The sequence below is a fragment of the Anomaloglossus baeobatrachus genome, chromosome 5 (genome assembly GCF_048569485.1).
Source record: "Anomaloglossus baeobatrachus isolate aAnoBae1 chromosome 5, aAnoBae1.hap1, whole genome shotgun sequence".
Taxonomy (NCBI): domain Eukaryota; kingdom Metazoa; phylum Chordata; class Amphibia; order Anura; family Aromobatidae; genus Anomaloglossus; species Anomaloglossus baeobatrachus.
The window spans coordinates 412,759,860-412,780,788 of record NC_134357.1 but is presented as its reverse complement, the minus strand read 5'-3'; the positions used below and the strand labels follow the sequence as shown (position 1 = coordinate 412,780,788).

The following is a 20,929-nucleotide window of genomic DNA, read 5'->3' as shown; positions in this document are numbered from 1 at the left end:
GAACGTGCGCACCTTAGGAAGACGTGCTAGACGCTTCTGAAAAAACACGGATAGTGCCGAAACTTGCCCTTTAAGGGAACTGAGCGACAAGCCCTTTTCTAACCCCGATTGCAGGAAGGAAAGAAACTTGGGCAATGCAAATGGCCAGGGAGACACTCCCTGAGCAGAACACCAGGACAAGAAAATCTTCCACGTTCTGTGGTAGATCTTAGCCGAATTCGACTTTCTAGCTTGTCTCATTGTGGCAATGACTCCCTGAGATAATCCTGAAGACGCTAGGATCCAGGACTCAATGGCCACACAGTCAGGTTCAGGGCCGCAGAATTCTGATGGAAAAACGGCCCTTGGGACAGTAAGTCTGGTCGGTCTGGCAGTGACCACGGTCGACCGATCGTGAGATGCCACAGATCCGGATACCACGACCTCCTCGGCCAGTCTGGAGCGACGAGTATGACGCGGCTGCACTCGGATCTGATCTTGCGTAGCACTCTGGGCAAGAGCGCCAGAGGCGGAAACACGTATGGGAGCTGAAACTGCGACCAATCTTGAACCAAGGCGTCTGCCGCCAGAGCTCTTTGATCGCGCGACCTCGCCATGAATGCCGGGACCTTGTTGTTGTGCCGGGATGCCATTAGGTCGACGTCCGGCACTCCCCAGCGGCGACAGATTTCCTGAAACACGTCCGGGTGAAGGGACCATTCCCCTGCGTCCATGCCCTGGCGACTGAGGAAGTCTGCTTCCCAGTTTTCTACGCCTGGGATGTGAACCGCGGATATGGTGGATGCTCTGTCCTCCACCCACATTAGAATGCGCCGGACTTCTTGGAAGGCTTGCCGACTGCGCGTCCCTCCTTGGTGGTTGATGTATGCCACCGCTGTGGAGTTGTCCGATTGGATTCGGATCTGCTTTCCTTCCAGCCACTGTTGGAAGGCCAGTAGAGCAAGATACACTGCTCTGATCTCCAGAACATTGATCTGAAGGGTGGACTCCTGCGGAGTCCACGTCCCCTGAGCCCTGTGGTGGAGAAATACTGCTCCCCACCCTGACAGACTCGCATCTGTCGTGACTACTGCCCAGGATGGGGGCAGGAAGGATCTTCCCTGAGACAATGATGTGGGAAGGAGCCACCATTGTAGAGAGTCTTTGGCCGTCTGGGAAAGCGAGACTTTCCTGTCCAGGGACGTTGACTTCCCGTCCCATTGGCGGAGAATGTCCCATTGAAGTGGGCGCAGATGAAACTGCGCAAAGGGAACTGCTTCCATGGCTGCCACCATCTTCCCTAGGAAATGCATGAGGCGCCGCAAGGGATGCAACTGGCCCTGCAGGAGAGATTGCACCCCTGTCTGTAGTGACCGCTGCTTGTCCAGCGGAAGCTTCACTATCGCTGCTAGAGTATGAAACTCCATGCCAAGATACGTTAGTGACTGAGTCGGTGATAGGATCGACTTTGGAAAGTTGATGATCCATCCGAAAGACTGTAGAGTCTCCAGCGTAGCATTCAGGCTGAGTTGGCATGCCTCCTGAGAGGGAGCTTTGACCAATAAGTCGTCTAGGTAAGGAATCACCGAGTGTCCCTGAGAGTGCAAGACTGCTACCACCGCCGCCATGACCTTGGTGAAGACCCGTGGGGCTGTCGCCAGACCAAATGGAAGAGCTACGAACTGAAAATGGTCGTCTCCTATCACAAAACGTAGAAAACGTTGATGTTCTGTAGCAATTGGCACGTGGAGATAAGCATCTTTGATGTCTATTGAGGCAAGGAAGTCTCCTCTGGACATTGAGGCAATGACAGAGCGGAGGGTTTCCATCCGGAACCTCCTGGCGTGCACATGTTTGTTGAGCCGTTTTAGGTCCAGAACAGGACGGAACGAGCCGTCCTTTTTTGGAACCACAAAGAGATTGGAGTAAAACCCTTGCCCTTGTTCCTGAGGAGGGACTGGGATAACCACTCCTTCCGCTTTTAGGGAATCCACCGCCTGCAGCAGAGCATCTGCTCGGTCTGGACGTGGGGAGGTTCTGAAGAACCGAGCTGGGGGACGAGAATTGAACTCGATTCTGTACCCGCGAGACAAAATGTCCGTCACCCACCGGTCTTTGACCTGTGACATCCAAATGCCGGAAAAGCGGGAGAGCCTGCCCCCGACCGGCGATGCGGAGGGGGGGGGCTGGAAGTCATGAGGTAGCCGCTTTGGAAGCGGTACCTCCATTTGCTTTCTTGGGGCGTGTGTGAGCCCGCCACGAATCTGAGTTTCTTTGCGTCCTCTGAGTCCCTTTGGACGAGGTAAATGGTGTCTTGCCCGAACCTCGAAAGGACTGAAACCTCTGCTGCCACTTTTTCTGCTGAGGTTTGGGTGTTCTGGGTTGTGGTAAAGAGGAGTCTTTACCCTTGGACTGCTTAATGATGTCAGCCAATGGCTCGCCAAACAGTCTCTCTCTAGACAAAGGCAAACTGGTTAAACATTTTTTGGAACCAGCATCTGCTTTCCAGTCCTTTAACCACAAGGCTCTGCGCAAAACTACCGAATTGGCGGACGCCATTGAGGTGCGACTGGTAGATTCTAGGACCGCATTGATAGCGTAAGACGCAAACGCCGACATCTGCGTGGTAAGGTGCGCCACTTGCGGCACTGCTGGATGCATGATAGCATCCACTTTTGCTAAGCCAGCTGAAATAGCCTGGAGTGCCCATACGGCTGCGAATGCCGGAGCAAACGACGCGCCGATAGCTTCATAGACAGATTTTAACCAAAGGTCCATCTGTCTGTCATTGGCATCTTTAAGTGAAGCGCCATCCTCCACTGCAACTATGGATCTAGCTGCAAGTTTGGAAATCGGGGGGTCTACCTTTGGACACTGTGTCCAGCGCTTGACCACCTCAGGGGGGAAAGGGAAACGCGTATCTTTAGATCGTTTAGAGAAACGCCTTTCTGGGTGAGCGTCGTGCTTCTGGATTGATTCTCTGAAGTCAGAGTGATCTAACAAAGCACTCAATTTACGCTTGGGATAAAGGAAACGAAACTTCTGCTCCGCAGCCGCCTCTTCTGCTGAAGGGGCTGGGGGAGAAATATCCAACAGCCTATTGATGGCTGAGATAAGGTCGTCTACCATGGCATCCCCATCCGGGGTATCCAGGTTGAGAGGGGTTCCAGGAGTGGATTCCTGATCACTCTCATCAGACACATCACAGGGAGACTGATTGCGCTGAGACCCTGAGCAGTGTGAAGACGTCGAGGGTCTTTCCCAGCGAGCTCGCTTAGGGTGGCTGGGGCCATCATCTGAGTCATAATCCTCGGCCTGTGAAGCCGGGGACCCCCCTGTGGGCTGGATACATTCCAAGTAAGGGGGACCTGAGGACAGAGGCCTCGCCGTGCCCAGAGACTGAGCCCCATGCATAGATTGCAAGGTCTCAAGGATTTTTGCCATAGATACAGACATATTATCTGCAAAAACTGCAAAGTCCGTCCCTGTCACCGGGGCAGAACTTACAAGCGTCTCAGCCTGGGTCGCTACCTCTCCTGACTCCGGCTGGCGAAGCAGCACCGGGTCGGAGCATTGCACACAATGGGGGTCATCAGAGCCTGCTGGTAGATTAGCCCCACATGCAGCACACGCAGTATACACAGCCCTTTTTGCCTTGGCCGCCTTGCGTTTTGAGGATGACATGTTGCTGCTTCCACAGAGCGATCTGGGATATGCAGCCAGAAGCGCACCTCACAGTGCAAGAAATACAATATCTATATAACTGTATCCAGTACACTGATACACAGTGAGGCACTAGAGGGACCAGCACAGAAAAATCGCTTACCGCCCGCTTAAAAAGCGGGTGTGTGGTCGCCAGATAGCCCCTAGTCCAGGTCTCCCAGAGCCTTGCGTCCTTCCTCCAGCCAGGCATGCATGTAATGGCTGCCGGCGTCTCGAGAGAGGAAGGGGGGCGGGCCCTGGGCGTTCCTGGCCAAGAGCGGGAAGCCTGCTTCCCTCTGTGCCAAGTGAGAGGGCTGGAGCATGTAAATCAGGCTCCAGCCCTCGTCGCTGCTTGCGAACAGCGTCTCTCCCCTACCCTGAATGACAGGGTGGGGGCGGGAACGAAACGGAGTGCCGGCGTCCTAGGCCCAAAAAGCCGGGGACTAAAGTTATAACCGCCGCCGCCGTAAAAGCGCGGACGGCGGATCCCCGGCGCACCACAAGTCACAGCAGCGCCGCCCGGTCCAGAGGGGGTCGGCGCTGCGTTCCCAAACACAAACAATCCCCCAGTAATCTGTAGGGACACCAACTCCACGTTGCGGTCCCCGGCGCACTACAACACCCAGCCAGCCCGGAGTGTGTCTGTGCCTGCCGGGGACACAGAGTACCTGTAAGATGCAGGGCCCTGTCCCTGATCGTACTCCTGCTCCGAATCCATCAGGTTCTAATGGGTCTGTGGATGGAGCCCGGCATCAGAGCTGAGAGGCCGGCAGGATCCCACTTCCACAGAGCCCTACAAGGGGATGTGGAAGGAAAACAGCATGTCAGGCTCCAGCCCTGTACCAGCAATAGGTACCTCAACCTTACAACACCATCCAGGGGTGAGAAGGGAGCATGCTGGGGACACTATATGTGTCCTCTTTTCTTCCATCCGAAATAGTCAGCAGCTACTGCTGACTAAAATCTGTGGAGCTATGCGTGGATGTCTGACCTCCTTCGCACACAAAGCTAAAACTGGAGAACCCGTGATACCACGGGGGGGTATAGCCAGAGGGGGAGGGGCCTTGCACTTTTAATGTAGTGCTTTGTGTGGCCTCCAGAGGGCAGTAGCTATACCCCAATCGTCTGGGTCTCCCAATAGAGCGCTGAAGAAATATATATATATATAAAAGATGTTGTTGTGTGTAGTTACCAAGTGTTTGTGTAAGGCGCTGTACATGTTCTGGGTGTTGTCTGGGTGTGGCGGGGGTGAGAGCGGTGTTGTTTGTGTGTTGCGTTGGTTGTGGAGCGCTGTGTGTCTGTAGCGTTGTGTGTGTGTGACGCGGTTTGTGTGGGTGTGGGGTGCGTGTGTGTGTTTTGGGGGGAGGTATGTTTTGTGCAATGTGCGTGTTGTGCGGTATGTGCGTATATTTGTGTGTGCCGCGGTGTTTGTGTGTTGGGTGTTGTGTGTGTGTGGCATTGTCTGTGTGTGTGGGTGTCTGTGTAGGGCAGTGTTTGTGGTTCCCAGTGTGTGTGTGTGTGTGTGTTTTGGGGGGAGGTGTGCACCCCCATCGTGTTCCATCCCCCATGCTGCGCACCCCCCATCGTGCTCCATCCCCCATGCTGCGCACCCCCCATCGTGCTCCATCCCCCATGCTGCGCACCCCCCCATCGTGCTCCATCTCCCATGCTGCGCACCCCCCCATCGTGCTCCATCCCCCATGCTGCGCACCCCCCATCGTGCTCCATCCCCCATGCTGCGCACCCCCCATCGTGCTCCATCCCCCATGCTGCGCACTTCCCATCGTGCTCCATCCCCCATGCTGTGCACCCTCCATCGTGCTCCATCCCCCATGCTGCGCACTCCCCATCGTGCTCCATCCCCCATGCTGCGCACTCCCCATCGTGCTCCATCCCCCATGCTGCGCACTCCCCATCGTGCTCCATCCCCCATGCTGCGCACTCCCCATCGTGCTCCATCCCCCATGCTGCGCACTCCCCATCGTGCTCCATCCCCCATGCTTCGCACTCCCCATCGTGCTCCATCCCCCATGCTGCGCACTCCCCATCGTGCTCCATCCCCCATGCTGCGCACTCCCCATCGTGCTCCATCCCCCATGCTGCGCACTCCCCATCGTGCTCCATCCCCCATGCTGCGCACTCCCAAACGTGCTCCATCCCCCATGCTGCGCACTCCCCATCGTGCTCCATCCCCCATGCTGCGCACTCCCAAACGTGCTCCATCCCCCATGCTGCGCACCCCCCATCGTGCTCCATCCCCCATGCTGCACACCCCCCATCGTGCTCCATCCCCCATGCTGCGCACTCCCAAACGTGCTCCATCCCCCATGCTGCGCACTCCCCATCGTGCTCCATCCCCCATGCTGCGCACTCCCAAACGTGCTCTATCCCCCATGCTGCGCACCCCCCATCGTGCTCCATCCCCCATGCTGCGCACCCCCCATCGTGCTCCACAGTCACACATCAGACAGTATACACGCACACATCTGATCGCATACACTCACACACCCACCCCACTTCTCCCTGTGCTGCACGCCGTGCTCCTCTGCCGACACTCACAGATCCGATCGCATACACTCACACACACACACACTCACACATCAGAACACACTCACACGCATCTGATCGCATACACTCACACACACCGACGATATCGCACATACGCGCTCACACAATCACAACATCCGGAGATACCACATGCTTCCGGCCATGTGATCCTCCGGCAGGTCACTGCACGCACAGTATCGCCGCCGAGAAGCAAGCGATATCACGGGATGTTGTGAGTGTGTGGATGCGATCTGATGTGTGTGTGAGAGTGAGTGTGATCTGATGTGTGTGTGTGTCTGTTCTTATGTGTGTGCGTGTGTGTGTGTGTGTTCCGCCGCTGTAGGACCTTGATGCGCTCACCTGGGAGCCGGTGTACGCTGGTAACGATGCTACACAATATTACTCGGTGTACCATCGTTACCAGCGTACCCCGCCCCCCCCTCGCACGGGAGCCCACACCAGCGTACGCCGGCAACCCCAGCAATGCGAGGGTATGTGTCGGCTGGGTTGGCGGCGTACGCTGATGTGGGCTCCCGGTACAGCACTCACCTGGGAGTCGGAGCTCCGTATCGGTTCGGGGAATGCGTGAGGGGGGCGGGGCCGAGTTGCCAATGCGTGCAGGGGGCCAGGGCTAGAGGCCAATCCGTGTGGGGGGCGGAGCCGAGTGGCCAATCCATGCGGGGGGGGGCGGAGCCGAGGCGAGCGGCCAATGAGACGCTTGGCGCGGTAAGGACAGAATTTTGGAGCGAGACAGACAGAATAAGGCAATATATATATATATATCTATATATATATAATTGCCTTATTCTGTCTGTCTGTCTGTCTGTCTATCTGTCTGTCTGTCTGTCATGCTCCGAAATTGTGTCCTTACGGTGACACAAAGCTGATTGGCCGCTGGGCTCGCCATGGCCCCGCCCCCCCACACGGATTGGCCTCTCGCCCCGGCTCTCTGCAGGCCCCGCCCCCTCACGCAATGCACGCTCGCTGTGGCCCAACTGACACGGGGCTCCGATTCCCAGGTGAGTACACACACATCAGATCACACTCACTCTCACACTCACTCTCACACATCACATCCACACACTCACAACATGCTGGGATATCGCTTGCTTCTACACCGGCTCCGTCAGGATCCCGGCAGCGCCAGACATAACCTTGCGATGCTGGGATCTTAACGGAGGCCGTGAAAGCTGGTAACCATTATACACATCGGGTAACTAAGGTCCCTTAGTTACCCGATGTGTATCATAGTTACCAGTGTACACCGGCTCACACTCACACACACATCACATCGCATCCACACATCAAGGTCCTGCAGCTGCAGAACATACATAACATAACAGCACACACACACACACACACACAAATCAGATCACACTCACTCACATACACACATCACATCGCATCCACATACTCACAACATCCTGGGATATCGCTTGCTTCTCGGCGGCGATATTGTGCTGTGAGCTTACAGGACCTGACGGAGGATCACATGGCCAGAAGCATGTGATATCCCCGGATGTTGTGAGTATCAGCGCGTATGTGCAATATCGTCAGTGTCTGTGTGTGTGAGTGTATGCGATCGGGTGTGTGTGTGAGTGTATGCGATCGGGTGTGTGTGTGAGTGTATGCGATCGGGTGTGTGTGTGAGTGTATGCGATCGGGTGTGTGTGTGAGTGTATGCGATCGGGTGTGTGTGTGAGTGGATGCGATCGGTTGTGTGTGTGAGTGGATGCGATCGGTTGTGTGTGTGAGTGGATGCGATCGGTTGTGTGGGTGAGTGGATGCGATCGGTTGTGTGGGTGAGTGGATGCGATCGGGTGTGTGGGTGAGTGGATGCGATCGGGTGTGTGGGTGAGTGGATGCGATCGGGTGTGGGTGAGTGTCGGCAGAGGAGCACGGCGTGCTGGAGGAGGCTGGGAGCAGAGAGGCTGATCTTGGGGAAGGCTGGGAGGGGGGGGCTGATGCTGAGGGAGGCTGGAAGGAGAGAGGCTGAGCAAACGTGCTCCATCCGCCATACTGCGCACTCCCCATCGTGCTGCATCCCCCATGCTGCGCACTCCCAAACGTGGTCCATCCGCCATGCTGCGCACTCCCAAACGTGGTCCATCCGCCATGCTGCGCACTCCCAAACGTGGTCCATCCGCCATGCTGCGCACTCCCAAACGTGCTCCATCCGCCATGCTGCGCACTCCCAAACGTGCTCCATCCGCCATACTGCGCACTCCCCATCGTGCACCATCCGGCATGCTGCGCACTCCTAAGCGGATGGAGCATGATGGGGGGTGCGCAGCATGGCGGATGGAGCACGTTTGGGAGTGCGCAGCATGGCGGATGGAGCACGTTTAGGAGTGCGCAGCATGACGGATGGAGCACGTTTGGGAGTGCGCAGCATGACGGATGGAGCATGTTTGGGAGTGCGCAGCATGCCGGATGGTGCACGATGGGGAGTGCGCAGTATGGCGGATGGAGCACGTTTGGGAGTGCGCAGTATGGCGGATGGAGCACGTTTCGGAGTGCGCAGCATGGCGGATGGAGCACGTTTGGGAGTGCGCAGCATGGCGGATGGACCACGTTTGGGAGCGCGCAGCATGGCGGATGGAGCACGTTTGGGAGTGCGCAGCATGGCGGATGGAGCACGTTTGGAAGTGCGCAGCATGGCGGATGGAGCACGTTTGGGAGTGCGCAGCATGGCGGATGGAGCACGTTTGGGAGTGCGCAGCATGCCGGATGGTGCACGTTTGGGAGTGCGCAGCATGGCGGGTGGAGCACGTTTGGGAGTGCGCAGCATGGCGGATGGAGCATGATAGGGGGTGCGCAGCATGGCGGATGGAGCACGTTTGGGAGTGCGCAGCATGGCGGATGGACCACGTTTGGGAGCGCGCAGCATGGCGGATGGAGCACGTTTGGGAGTGCGCAGCATGGCGGATGGAGCACGTTTGGAAGTGCGCAGCATGGCGGATGGAGCACGTTTGGGAGTGCGCAGCATGGCGGATGGAGCACGTTTGGGAGTGCGCAGCATGCCGGATGGTGCACGTTTGGGAGTGCGCAGCATGGCGGGTGGAGCACGTTTGGGAGTGCGCAGCATGGCGGATGGAGCATGATAGGGGGTGCGCAGCATGGCGGATGGAGCACGTTTGGGAGTGCGCAGCATGGCGGATGGAGCACGTTTGGGAGTGTGCAGCATGGCGGATAGAGCACGATGGGGAGTGCGCAGCATGGCGGATGGAGCACGTTTGGGAGTGCGCAGCATGGGGGATGCAGCACGATGGGGAGTGCGCAGTATGGCGGATGGAGCACGTTTGGGAGTGCGCAGCATGGCGGATGGACCACGTTTGGGAGTGCGCAGCATGGCGGATGGAGCACGTTTGGGAGTGCGCAGCATGGGGGATGCAGCACGATGGGGGGTGCGCAGCATGGGGGATGGAGCACGATGGGAGGTGCACACCTCCCCCCAACACACACACACACGCGCACTGCACAACACACACACACTAGGAATCACAAACAACGCCCTACACAGACACCCACACACACAGACAACGCTGCACACACAAATATACGCACATACTGCACAACACACACATTGCTCAAAACATACCTCCCCCCAAAACACACCACACCCACACAAACCGCACAACACACACACACACACACAACGCTACAGACACACAGCGCTCCACAAACAACGCAACACACGCAACACACATACAACACCGCTCTCACCCCCCGCGACACTCAGAACATGTACAGCGCCCTACACAAACACTTGGTAACTACACACAACAACATCTATATATATAACAAAAATCATACATGAACTACACAATACGTAAATTCTAGAATACCCGATGCGTAGAATCGGGCCACCTTCTAGTATATATATATATATATATATATATATATATATATATATATATATATATATATATATATATATATATATATATATATATGGTATGTATATTAAAATGAAAAACTTATAAAAATGTATCTGATTAAAAAAAAAACACTTATTTACAATAAAGACATGATTACACACATTGTTTGGGGGCGGATACAGCACAGCTAACACATTATAGGAGTAAATCTTACGGTCAGGTTTCCTTTTAATGTGTGAACATACCCTTACTGCAGGGTCAGAACCCTTTCATTGTCTGTGTACTATTTTTTGCCTCATATTACATAGGGAAACACCACAAAGTGACTGCACCGTAGGGGAACAGACCAAAATACACAGGTAAGGAGGGACCTGACTTCACTCAGTGAATATCCTTTTTTTAACCTGCTGGGTAAAAGGCGAACCTAGACTTTTTGTGAAAGGCACACAAGCTCACTCACCGGCTCTGGTCCTCGATCTTCAGGAAGGGGCTTTTCAGTTTACCAACTAAGAAACATGAAAAGGAGAGAATGTAATTACAAGACCTTGTAGGGAAAGCAGACATTATATGTAGAGGAGTGAGGAGCAGGCTCCTCTCTGGCACTAGTGCAGACAGTGTGTATTTCTAAGAAATGTCACCACCAATTGCAGACAATACAGGGATCTGAAATGCTTCTCAAAAAATAAAATTACAAGAACAAAATTTGAACTTTGCGCTACAGTTCCCCATCAGGGGATGATATGTCATACAGTTTCACTCACCCTTCATGATCCGTCTTGCATCACCAGGTCCTTTCCCCTAAAATACAATAACACACACACACAACAATTTATGAAAATTATTACTGCAACATCACATGCTGCCCATAGTGACACTCCATTGTATATGTCACACATCGTACCTCAGCGGGCCTCTTTGTTCGCCTTTGTGTGGGACACTCAAGATACTCTAACACTTCTGGGAATAAGATGGTTAAGGAGCATAGAAGAAACAGGCAGGTAAAATGGTTATACTTCATTTTTCGCAGAAGGATATGGCGCCATCTGCAGGCTGTACAGAGGTACTACGCACAAGACAAATTCCGCATAAGGGTTTGCTCACACCAGTGTATAAATAATGGCTCAGATACTCCTCCAGAAAAGTGAGACAAGTATCATGCGTATGTCACTCTGCATGCAATGCATTTCTAACATTATCTTTACATCCTAGAATACTCTATGTAAATTCTTGAGAGTGGTCAGAAATAAGAAAGCAATCAAATACAAACAAACAACTATATATCGAAAAATAAAGATATTCTGCAGATAAACAATGTCCCAAACTCACTACCTATTATAAACTTGCCACATGACAGGTGTTAAAGGGTGTTTAGCCTGGTTTAACCTAAATGAAGGGAATTTTGTTTACTTACCGTAAATTCCTTTTCTTCTAGCTCCAATTGGGAGACCCAGACAATTGGGTGTATAGCTTCTGCCTCCGGAGGCCACACAAAGTATTACACTTAAAAGTGTAAAGCCCCTCCCCTTCTGCCTATACACCCCCCGTGCATCACGGGCTCCTCAGTTTTGGTGCAAAAGCAAGAAGGAGGAAAAGTTATAAATTGGTTTAAAGTAAATTCAATCCGAAGGAATTTCGGAGAACTGAAACCATTCAACATGAACAACATGTGTACACAAAGAACAACAGCCCGAAGGGAACAGGGGCGGGTGCTGGGTCTCCCAATTGGAGCTAGAAGAAAAGGAATTTACGGTAAGTAAACAAAATTCCCTTCTTCTTTGTCGCTCCATTGGGAGACCCAGACAATTGGGACGTCCAAAAGCAGTCCCTGGGTGGGTAAAGTAAAACCTCGTAATAGAGCCGTAAAACGGCCCCTTCCTACAGGTGGGCAACCGCCGCCTGAAGGACTCGCCTACCTAGGCTGGCATCTGCCGAAGCATAGGTATGCACCTGATAGTGTTTCGTGAAAGTGTGCAGGCTCGACCAGGTAGCTGCCTGACACACCTGCTGAGCCGTAGCCTGGTGCCGCAAAGCCCAGGACGCACCCACGGCCCTGGAGAATGGGCCTTCAGCCCTGAGGGAACCGGAAGCCCAGAAGATCGGTAAGCTTCGAGAATTGGTTCCTTGATCCACCGAGCCAGGGTTGATTTGGAAGCCTGTGACCCTTTACGCTGGCCAGCGACAAGGACAAAGAGTGCATCCGAGCGGCGCAGGGGCGCCGTACGAGAAATGTAGAGTCTGAGTGCTCTCACCAGATCTAACAAGTGCAAATCCCTTTCACATTGGTGAACTGGATGAGGACAAAAAGAGGGTAAGGAGATATCCTGATTGAGATGAAAGGGGGATACCACCTTAGGAAGAAATTCCGGAACCGGACGCAGAACCACCTTGTCCTGGTGAAACACCAGGAAAGGGGCTTTGCATGACAGCGCTGCTAGCTCAGACACTCTCCGAAGTGATGTGACTGCTACTAGGAAGACCACTTTCTGCGAAAGGCGTGAGAGAGAAATATCCTTCATTGGCTCGAAAGGTGGTTTCTAAAGAGCCATCAGCACCCTGTTCAGATCCCAGGGTTCTAACGGCCGCTTGTAAGGAGGGACTATGCGACAAACCCCCTGCAGGAACGTGCGTACCTGTGGAAGTCTGGCTAGGCGCTTCTGAAAAAACACAGAGAGCGATGAGACTTGTCCCTTAAGGGAGCCGAGCGACAAACCTTTTTCCAATCCGGATTGAAGGAAGGAAAGAAAGGTGGGCAAGGCAAATGGCCAGGGAGAAAAACCCTGATCAGAGCACCAAGATAAGAATATCCTCCACGTCCTGTGGTAGATCTTGGCGGACGTTGGTTTCCTAGCCTGTCTCATAGTGGCAATGACCTCTTAAGATAACCCTGAAGACGCTAGGATCCAGGACTCAATGGCCACACAGTCAGGTTGAGGGCCACAGAATTCAGATGGAAAAACGGCCCTTGAGACAGCAAGTCTGGTCGGTCTGGTAGTGCCCACGGTTGGCCCACCGTGAGATGCCACAGATCCGGGTACCACGACCTCCTCGGCCAGTCTGGAGCGACGAGGATGGCGTGGCTAACAGAGAGTAGTAGATAGGGATGTCAAACCGCGCCACTGACTCAGCCGATCCAGGAGATTATGGATAGATGTTGCTTTTATTCATTACACAGATCAAGTCAACGCGTTTCGGGAGTCACAGCTCCCTTCATCAGGACAGACTGGCAAGCAAAACAAATTTGAGTCAGTGGCGCGGTTTGACATCCCTATCTACTACTCTCTGTTATCTGCCATTTTTGGGTCCGCTGCCGTGGCTTGGATTTCTTTATATGCTGTTATAGGCGTTGTGACTGTCACAACCCCTATAGGTGAGTAATACCACCCTCCTTGATTCTCCCCCATTTTTCTGGGGTAAGACCCTATTGCGCTTCCTTTCCACAGTGTTTTCCTCTGAGGATGGCGCGGCGGCAGTCGGACCTGATCTTGCGTAACACTCTGGGCAACAGTGCCAGAGGAGGAAACACATAAGGGAGTTGAAACTGCGACCAATCCTGAACTAAGGCGTCTGCCGCCAGAGCTCTGTGATCTTGAGACCGTGCCATGAATGTCGGGACCTTGTTGTTGTGCCGGGACGCCATTAGGTCGACGTCCTGCATCCCACAGCGGCAACAGATCTCCTGAAACACGTCCGGGTGAAGGGACCATTCCCCTGCGTCCATGCCCTGGCGACTGAGAAAGTCTGCTTCCCAGTTTTCTACGCCCGGGATGTGAACTGCGGATATGGTGGAGGCTGTGGCTTCCACCCATAGCAGAATCCGCCGGACTTCCTGGAAGGCTTGCCGACTGCGTGTTCCGCCTTGGTGGTTGATGTATGCCACCGCTGTGGAGTTGTCCGACTGAATTCGGATCTGCTTGCCTTCCAGCCACGGCTGGAACGCCTTTAGGGCAAGATACACTGCCCTTATCTCCAGAACATTGATCTGAAGGGAGGACTCTGGCTGAGTCCAAGTACCCTGAGCCCTGTGGTGGAGAAAGACCGCTCCCCACCCTGACAGGCTCGCGTCCGTCGTGACCACAGCCCAGGATGGGGGCAGGAAGGATTTCCCCTTCGACAGAAGTGGGAAGAAGCCACCACCGAAGGGAAGCCTTGGCTGCCCGAGAAAGGGAGACGTTCCTGTCGAGGGACGTCGACTTCCTGTCCCATTTGCGGAGAATGTCCCATTGAAGTGGACGCAGATGAAACTGCGCAAAAGGAACTGCCTCCATTGCTGCTACCATCTTCCCTAGGAAGTGCATGAGGCGCCTCAGGGGGTGTGACTGGCCTTGAAGGAGAGATTGCACCCCTGTCTGTAGTGAACGCTGTTTGTCCGGCGGAAGCTTCACTATCGCTGAGAGAGTATGAAACTCCATGCCAAGATATGTCAGTGATTGGGCCGGTGTCAGATTTGACTTTGGAAAATTGATGATCCACCCGAAACTCTGGAGAGTCTCCAGAGCAATGTTCAGGCTGTGTTGGCATGCCACTTGAGAGGGTGCCTTGACAAGCAGATCGTCTAAGTAAGGGATCACCGAGTGTCCCTGAGAGTGCAGAACTGCTACTACTGTTGCCATGACCTTGGTGAAGACCCGTGGGGCTGTCGCCAGGCCGAAAGGCAGTGCCACGAACTGAAGGTGTTCGTCCCCTATGGCGAAACGCAGGAAGCGCTGATGCTCTGGTGCAATCGGTACGTGGAGATAAGCATCTTTGATGTCGATTGATGCCAGGAAATCTCCTTGGGACATTGAGGCGATGACGGAGCGGAGCGATTCCATCCGGAACCGCCTGGTTTTTACGTGTTTGTTGAGCAGTTTTAGGTCCAGAACAGGACGGAAGGATCCGTCCTTTTTCGGCACCACGAACAAGTTGGAGTAAAAACCGTGACCCTGTTGCTGAAAAGGAACAGGGATCACCACTCCTTCTGCCTTCAGAGTGCACACCGCCTGAAGAAGAGCATCGGCTCGCTCGGGGGGCGGAGATGTTCTGAAGAATCGAGTCGGAGGACGAGAGCTGAACTCTATCCTGTAACCGTGAGACAGTATGTCTCTCACCCAACGGTCTTGTACCTGTGGCAGCCAGGCGTCGCAAAAGCGGGAAAGCCTGCCACCGACCGAGGATGCGGTGTGAGGAGGCCGAAAGTCATGAGGAGGCCGCTTTGGGAGCGGTTCCTCCGGCGGTCTTTTTAGGACGTGACTTAGACCGCCATGAATCGGAGTTCCTCTGATCCTTCTGAGGCCTTTTGGACGAGGAGAATTGAGACCTGCCCGCGGACCGAAACCTCGATTGTACCTTCCGTGGTTGAGGTCTGTTTGGTTTGGACTGGGGTAAGGATGAGTCCTTTCCCTTGGATTGTTTAATGATTTCATCCAATCGCTCACCAAACAGGCGGTCGCCAGAAAATGGCAAACCGGTTAAGAACTTTTTGGAAGCAGAGTCTGCCTTCCATTCACGTAGCCACATGGCCCTGCGGACTGCCACCGAATTGGCGGATGCTACCGCCGTACGGCTCGCAGAGTGCAGGACAGCATTAATGGCGTAGGACGCAAACGCCGACGCCTGAGAGGTTAAGGACACCACTTGCGGAGCAGACGTACGTGTGACTGCATTAATCTGCGCATGACAAGCTGAGATAGCTTGGAGTGCCCATACGGCTGCGAATGCTGGAGCAAAAGACGCGCCGATAGCTTCATAGATGGATTTCAACCAGAGCTCCATCTGTCTGTCAGTGGCATCTTTGAGTGAAGCCCCATCTTCCACTGCAACTATGGATCTAGCCACCAGTCTGGAGACTGAAGGATCCACCTTGGGACACTGAGCCCAGCCCTTGACAACGTCCGGGGGGAAGGGATAACGTGTATCCTTAAGGCGCTTGGAAAAACGCTTATCTGGACAAGCTCGGTGTTTCTGGACTGCCTCTCTGAAGTCAGAGTGATCCAGAAACGTACTCATTGTACGCTTGGGAAACCTGAAACGAAATTTCTCCTGCTGAGAAGCTGACTCCTCAATTGGAGGAGCTGGGGGAGAAATATCCAACACCTGATTGATGGTCGCTATAAGGTCATTCACTATGGCGTCACCTTCAGGTGTATCTAGGTTGAGAGCGGCCTCAGGATCAGAATCCTGATCTGCTACCTCCGCTTCATCATCCAGAGAGTCCTCCTGCTGAGACCCTGAACAGTGTGATGAAGTCGAGGGAATTTCCCAGCGAGCCCGCTTAGGCGGCCTGGGACTGCGGTCCGTGTCAGAGACCTCACCCTGGGACCTATGGGTCCCCCCAGGAGCACTTTGCTGCTCCAACTGAGGGGGGCCTGGGGTCAATGATTCAACAGTGCCCGGGGCCTGAGTCACCGGTCTGGACTGTAAGGCTTCTAGTATCTTAGCAGACCATTTATCCATACTCTCAGACAGTTTGTCAGCGAATACTGCAAACTCCGTCCCTGTCACCTGGAAAGTGGTAGCAGGTGGTTCCACCTGGGCCACCAGTAGCAGAGGCTCCGGCTTAGTAAGTGCCACAGGGGCCGAGCATTGCACACAATGAGGATCGGTGGAACCTGCCGGGAGTATAGCCGCACATGAGGTACAGGTTGCAAAGTAAGCCTGTGCTTTGGCACCCTTGCTTTTTGCGGACGACATGCTGTTGTCTCCTCTGAGTACAATCCAGGAGGGTATATAGCCAAAAATCAACAGTGCGACCGTACAGTGTAAATGTATAGCATATAAGCATATATATATATATATATATATATATATATATATATATATATGTACACTTCGGCACTCAGTGGGGCCAGCACCTCAGGTGCTGCTTACCGACCGCTCAAAGCGGTTGTGTGATCACCAGATTCCCTGCCTGGGCCTCCCAGAGCCGTGTTGTCTCTCCTCTCCAGCGTCAGAAGTGCTGACAGGAATGGCTGCCGGCGTTCTGTGGGGAGGAGGGGGCCGTGGGCATGCCCTAGAAAGTGCGGGAATCTGGTGCCCCACTGTGCTGAGTGAGGGGGGAGGAGGATACAAAGTATGCTCCAGCCCTCAGCGCTGAGGTCCTGTGCAGCGTCCCGCCCTTCCCCTGACTGGCAGGCCTGGGGGCGGGAATATGCGATACTAGGCCGCAAAAGCCGGGGACTAAAGTTATAAGCGCGGCCGGCAAATAAGCGCGGTCGGCGCGGTAGTCCCCGGCGCACTAACACACCCAGCAGTGCTGCAGTGTGTATGGCACAAGCGCTCCATGCGCGGTCCCCCAAGGGGACACAGTACCTCACAGTAGCAGGGCCTTGTCCCTGACGATACCCGGCTCCTGTCCAGCAGATTCCCCAGGGGCTGCGGAGGGAGCACGGTCCCCGTGCCTGGAGACCGATTAGGATCCCACTTCACCCAGAGCCCATAAGGGATGGGGAAGGAAAACAGCATGTGGCTCCTGCCTATGTACCCGCAATGGGTACCTCAACCTTAACAACACCGCCGACCAGAGTGGGGTGAGAAGGGAGCATGCTGGGGGCCCTGTTATGGGCCCTCTTTTCTTCCATCCGACATAGTCAGCAGCTGCTGCTGACTAAGATGTGGAGCTATGCGTGGATGTCAGCCTCCTTCGCACAAAGCATAAAAACTGAGGAGCCCGTGATGCACGGGGGGTGTATAGGCAGAAGGGGAGGGGCTTTACACTTTTAAGTGTAATACTTTGTGTGGCCTCCGGAGGCAGAAGCTATACACCCAATTGTCTGGGTCTCCCAATGGAGCGACAAAGAAATTCCCTTCTTCTTTGTCGCTCCATTGGGAGACCCAGACAATTGGGACGTCCAAAAGCAGTCCCTGGGTGGGTAAAAGAATACCTCGGTAAAAGAGCCGTAAAACGGCCCCTTCCTACAGGTGGGCAACCGCCGCCTGAAGGACTCGCCTACCTAGGCTGGCATCTGCCGAAGCGTAGGTATGCACTTGATAGTGTTTCGTGAAAGTGTGCAGACTCGACCAGGTAGCCGGCCTGACACACCTGCTGAGCCGTAGCCTGGTGCCGCAAAGCCCAGGACGCACCCACGGCTCTGGTAAAATGGGCCTTCAGCCCTGAAGGAACCGGAAGCCCAGAAGAGCGGTAGGCTTCCAGAATTGGTTCTTTGATCCACCGAGCCAAGGTTGACTTAGAAGCCTGCGACCCTTTACGCTGCCCAGCGACAAGGACAAAGAGCGCATCCGAGCGGCGCAGGGGCGCCGTACGAGAAATGTAGAGTCTGAGTGCTCTCACAAGATCTAACAAATGCAAATCCTTTTCACATTGGTGAACTGGATGAGGACAAAAAGAAGGTAAGGAGATATCCTGATTGAGATGAAAAGGGGATACCACCTTCGGGAGAAATTCCGGAACCGGACGCAGAACCACCTTGTCCTGGTGAAACACCAGGAAGGGGGCTTTGCATGACAGCGCTGCTAGCTCAGACACTCTCCGAAGTGAAGTGACTGCCACTAGGAAGACCACCTTCTGCGAAAGGCGTGAAAGAGAAATATCCCTCATTGGCTCGAAGGGTGGTCTCTGAAGAGCCGTTAGCACCCTGTTCAGATCCCAGGGTTCTAGCGGACGCTTGTAAGGAGGGACTATGTGGCAAACCCCCTGCAGGAACGTGCGTACCTGTGGAAGCCTGGCTAGACGCTTTTGAAAAAACACAGAGAGCGCCGAGACTTGTCCCTTAAGGGAGCCGAGAGACAAACCCTTTTCCATTCCGGATTGAAGGAAGGACAGAAAAGTGGGCAAGGCAAATGGCCAGGGAGTAAAACCCTGATCAGAGCACCAGGATAAGAAGATCCTCCACGCCCTGTGGTAGATCTTGGCGGACGTTGGTTTCCTGGCCTGTCTCATAGTGGCAATGACCTCTTGAGATAACCCTGAAGACGCTAGGATCCAGGACTCAATGGCCACACAGTCAGGTTGAGGGCCGCAGAATTCAGATGGAAAAAATGGCCCTTGAGACAGCAAGTCTGGTCGGTCTGGTAGTGCCCACGGTTGGCCCACCGTGAGATGCCACAGATCCGGGTACCACGACCTCCTCGGCCAGTCTGGAGCGACGAGGATGGCGCGGCGGCAGTCGGACCTGAACTTGCGTAACACTCTGGGCAGCATTGCCAGAGGAGGAAACACATAAGGTAGTCGAAACTGCGACCAATCCTGAACTAATGCGTCCGCCGCCAGAGCTCTGTGATCTTGAGACCGTGCCATGAATGCCGGGACTTTGTTGTTGTGCCGAGACGCCATGAGATCGACGTCCGGCGTTCCCCAGCGGCAACAGATCTCTTGAAACACGTCCGGGTGAAGAGACCATTCCCCTGCGTCCATGCCCTGGCGACTGAGAAAGTCTGCTTCCCAGTTTTCTACGCCCGGGATGTGAACTGCGGAGATGGTGGAGGCTGTGGCTTCCACCCACAGCAGAATCCGCCGAACTTCCTGGAAGGCTTGCCGACTGCGTGTGCCGCCTTGGTGGTTGATGTATGCCACCGCCGTGGCGTTGTCCGACTGGATTCGGATCTGCCTGCCTTCCAGCCACGGCTGGAACACCTTTAGGGCTAGATACACTGCCCTTATCTCCAGAACATTGATCTGAAGGGAGGACTCTGGCTGAGTCCAGGTACCCTGAGCCCTGTGGTGGAGAAAGACCGCTCCCCACCCTGACAGACTCGCGTCCGTCGTGACCACAGCCCAGGATGGGGGCAGGAAGGATTTCCCCTTCGACAGAGAAGTGGGAAGAAGCCACCACCGAAGGGAAGCCTTGGCTGCCCGAGAAAGGGAGACGTTCCTGTCGAGGGACGTCGACTTCCTGTCCCATTTGCGGAGAATGTCCCATTGAAGTGGACGCAGATGAAACTGCGCAAAAGGAACTGCCTCCATTGCTGCCACCATCTTCCCTAGGAAGTGCATGAGGCGCCGCAAGGGATGCGACTGGGCTCGAAGGAGAGATTGCACCCCTGTTTGTAGTGAACGCTGTTTGTCCAGCGGAAGATTCACTATCGCTGAGAGAGTATGAAACTCCATGCCGAGATATGTCAGTGATTGGGCCGGTGTCAGATTTGACTTTGGGAAATTGATGATCCACCCGAATCTCTGGAGAGTCTCCAGAGCAATGTTCAGGCTGTGCTGACATGCCACCCGAGAGGGGGCCTTGACAAGCAGATCGTCTAAGTAAGGGATCACCGAGTGTCCCTGAGAGTGTAGGACTGCTACCACTGTTGCCATGACCTTGGTGAAGACCCGTGGGGCTGTCGCCAGGCCGAAAGGCAGTGCCACGAACTGAAGGTGTTCGTCCCCGATGGCGAAACGCAGGAAGCGCTGATGCTCTGGTGCAATCGGCACGTGGAGATAAGCATCCCTGATGTCGATTGATGCTAGGAAGTCTCCTTGGGACATTGAGGCGATGACGGAGCGGAGAGATTCCATCCGGAACCGCCTGGTTTTCACGTGTCTGTTGAGCAGTTTTAGGTCCAGAACGGGACGGAAAGATCCGTCCTTTTTTGGCACCACAAACAAGTTGGAGTAAAAACCGTGGCCCCATTGCTGAAGGGGAACAGGGATCACCACTCCTTCTGCCTTCAGAGTGCTCACCGCTTGAAGAAGAGCATCGGCTCGCTCGGGGGGTGGAGATGTTCTGAAGAAACGAGTCTGAGGACGAGAGCTGAACTCTATCCTGTAACCGTGAGACAAAATGTCTCTCACCCATCGGTCTTGGACATGTGGCAACCAGGCGTCGCAAAAGCGGGAGAGCCTGCCACCGACCGAGGATGCGGTTTGGGGAGGCCGAGAGTCATGAGGAGGC

General features: G+C 54.5%; 1 protein-coding gene across 1 annotated transcript in view; it reads right to left on the bottom strand.

Annotated features, from left to right (window-relative positions):
• Positions 1–20,929, bottom strand: part of DBF4B (DBF4B-CDC7 kinase regulatory subunit) — a 133,174-nt gene that overhangs the window by 61,287 nt on the left and 50,958 nt on the right. The window contains exons 7-9 of the mRNA XM_075347721.1: positions 11,011–11,066; positions 10,871–10,907; positions 10,570–10,615 (exon numbers count right to left, since the gene is read on the bottom strand). Coding sequence (XP_075203836.1) covers positions 10,570–10,615; positions 10,871–10,907; positions 11,011–11,066 — 139 coding nt within the window. The remainder of the gene's footprint in view (positions 1–10,569; positions 10,616–10,870; positions 10,908–11,010; positions 11,067–20,929) is intronic.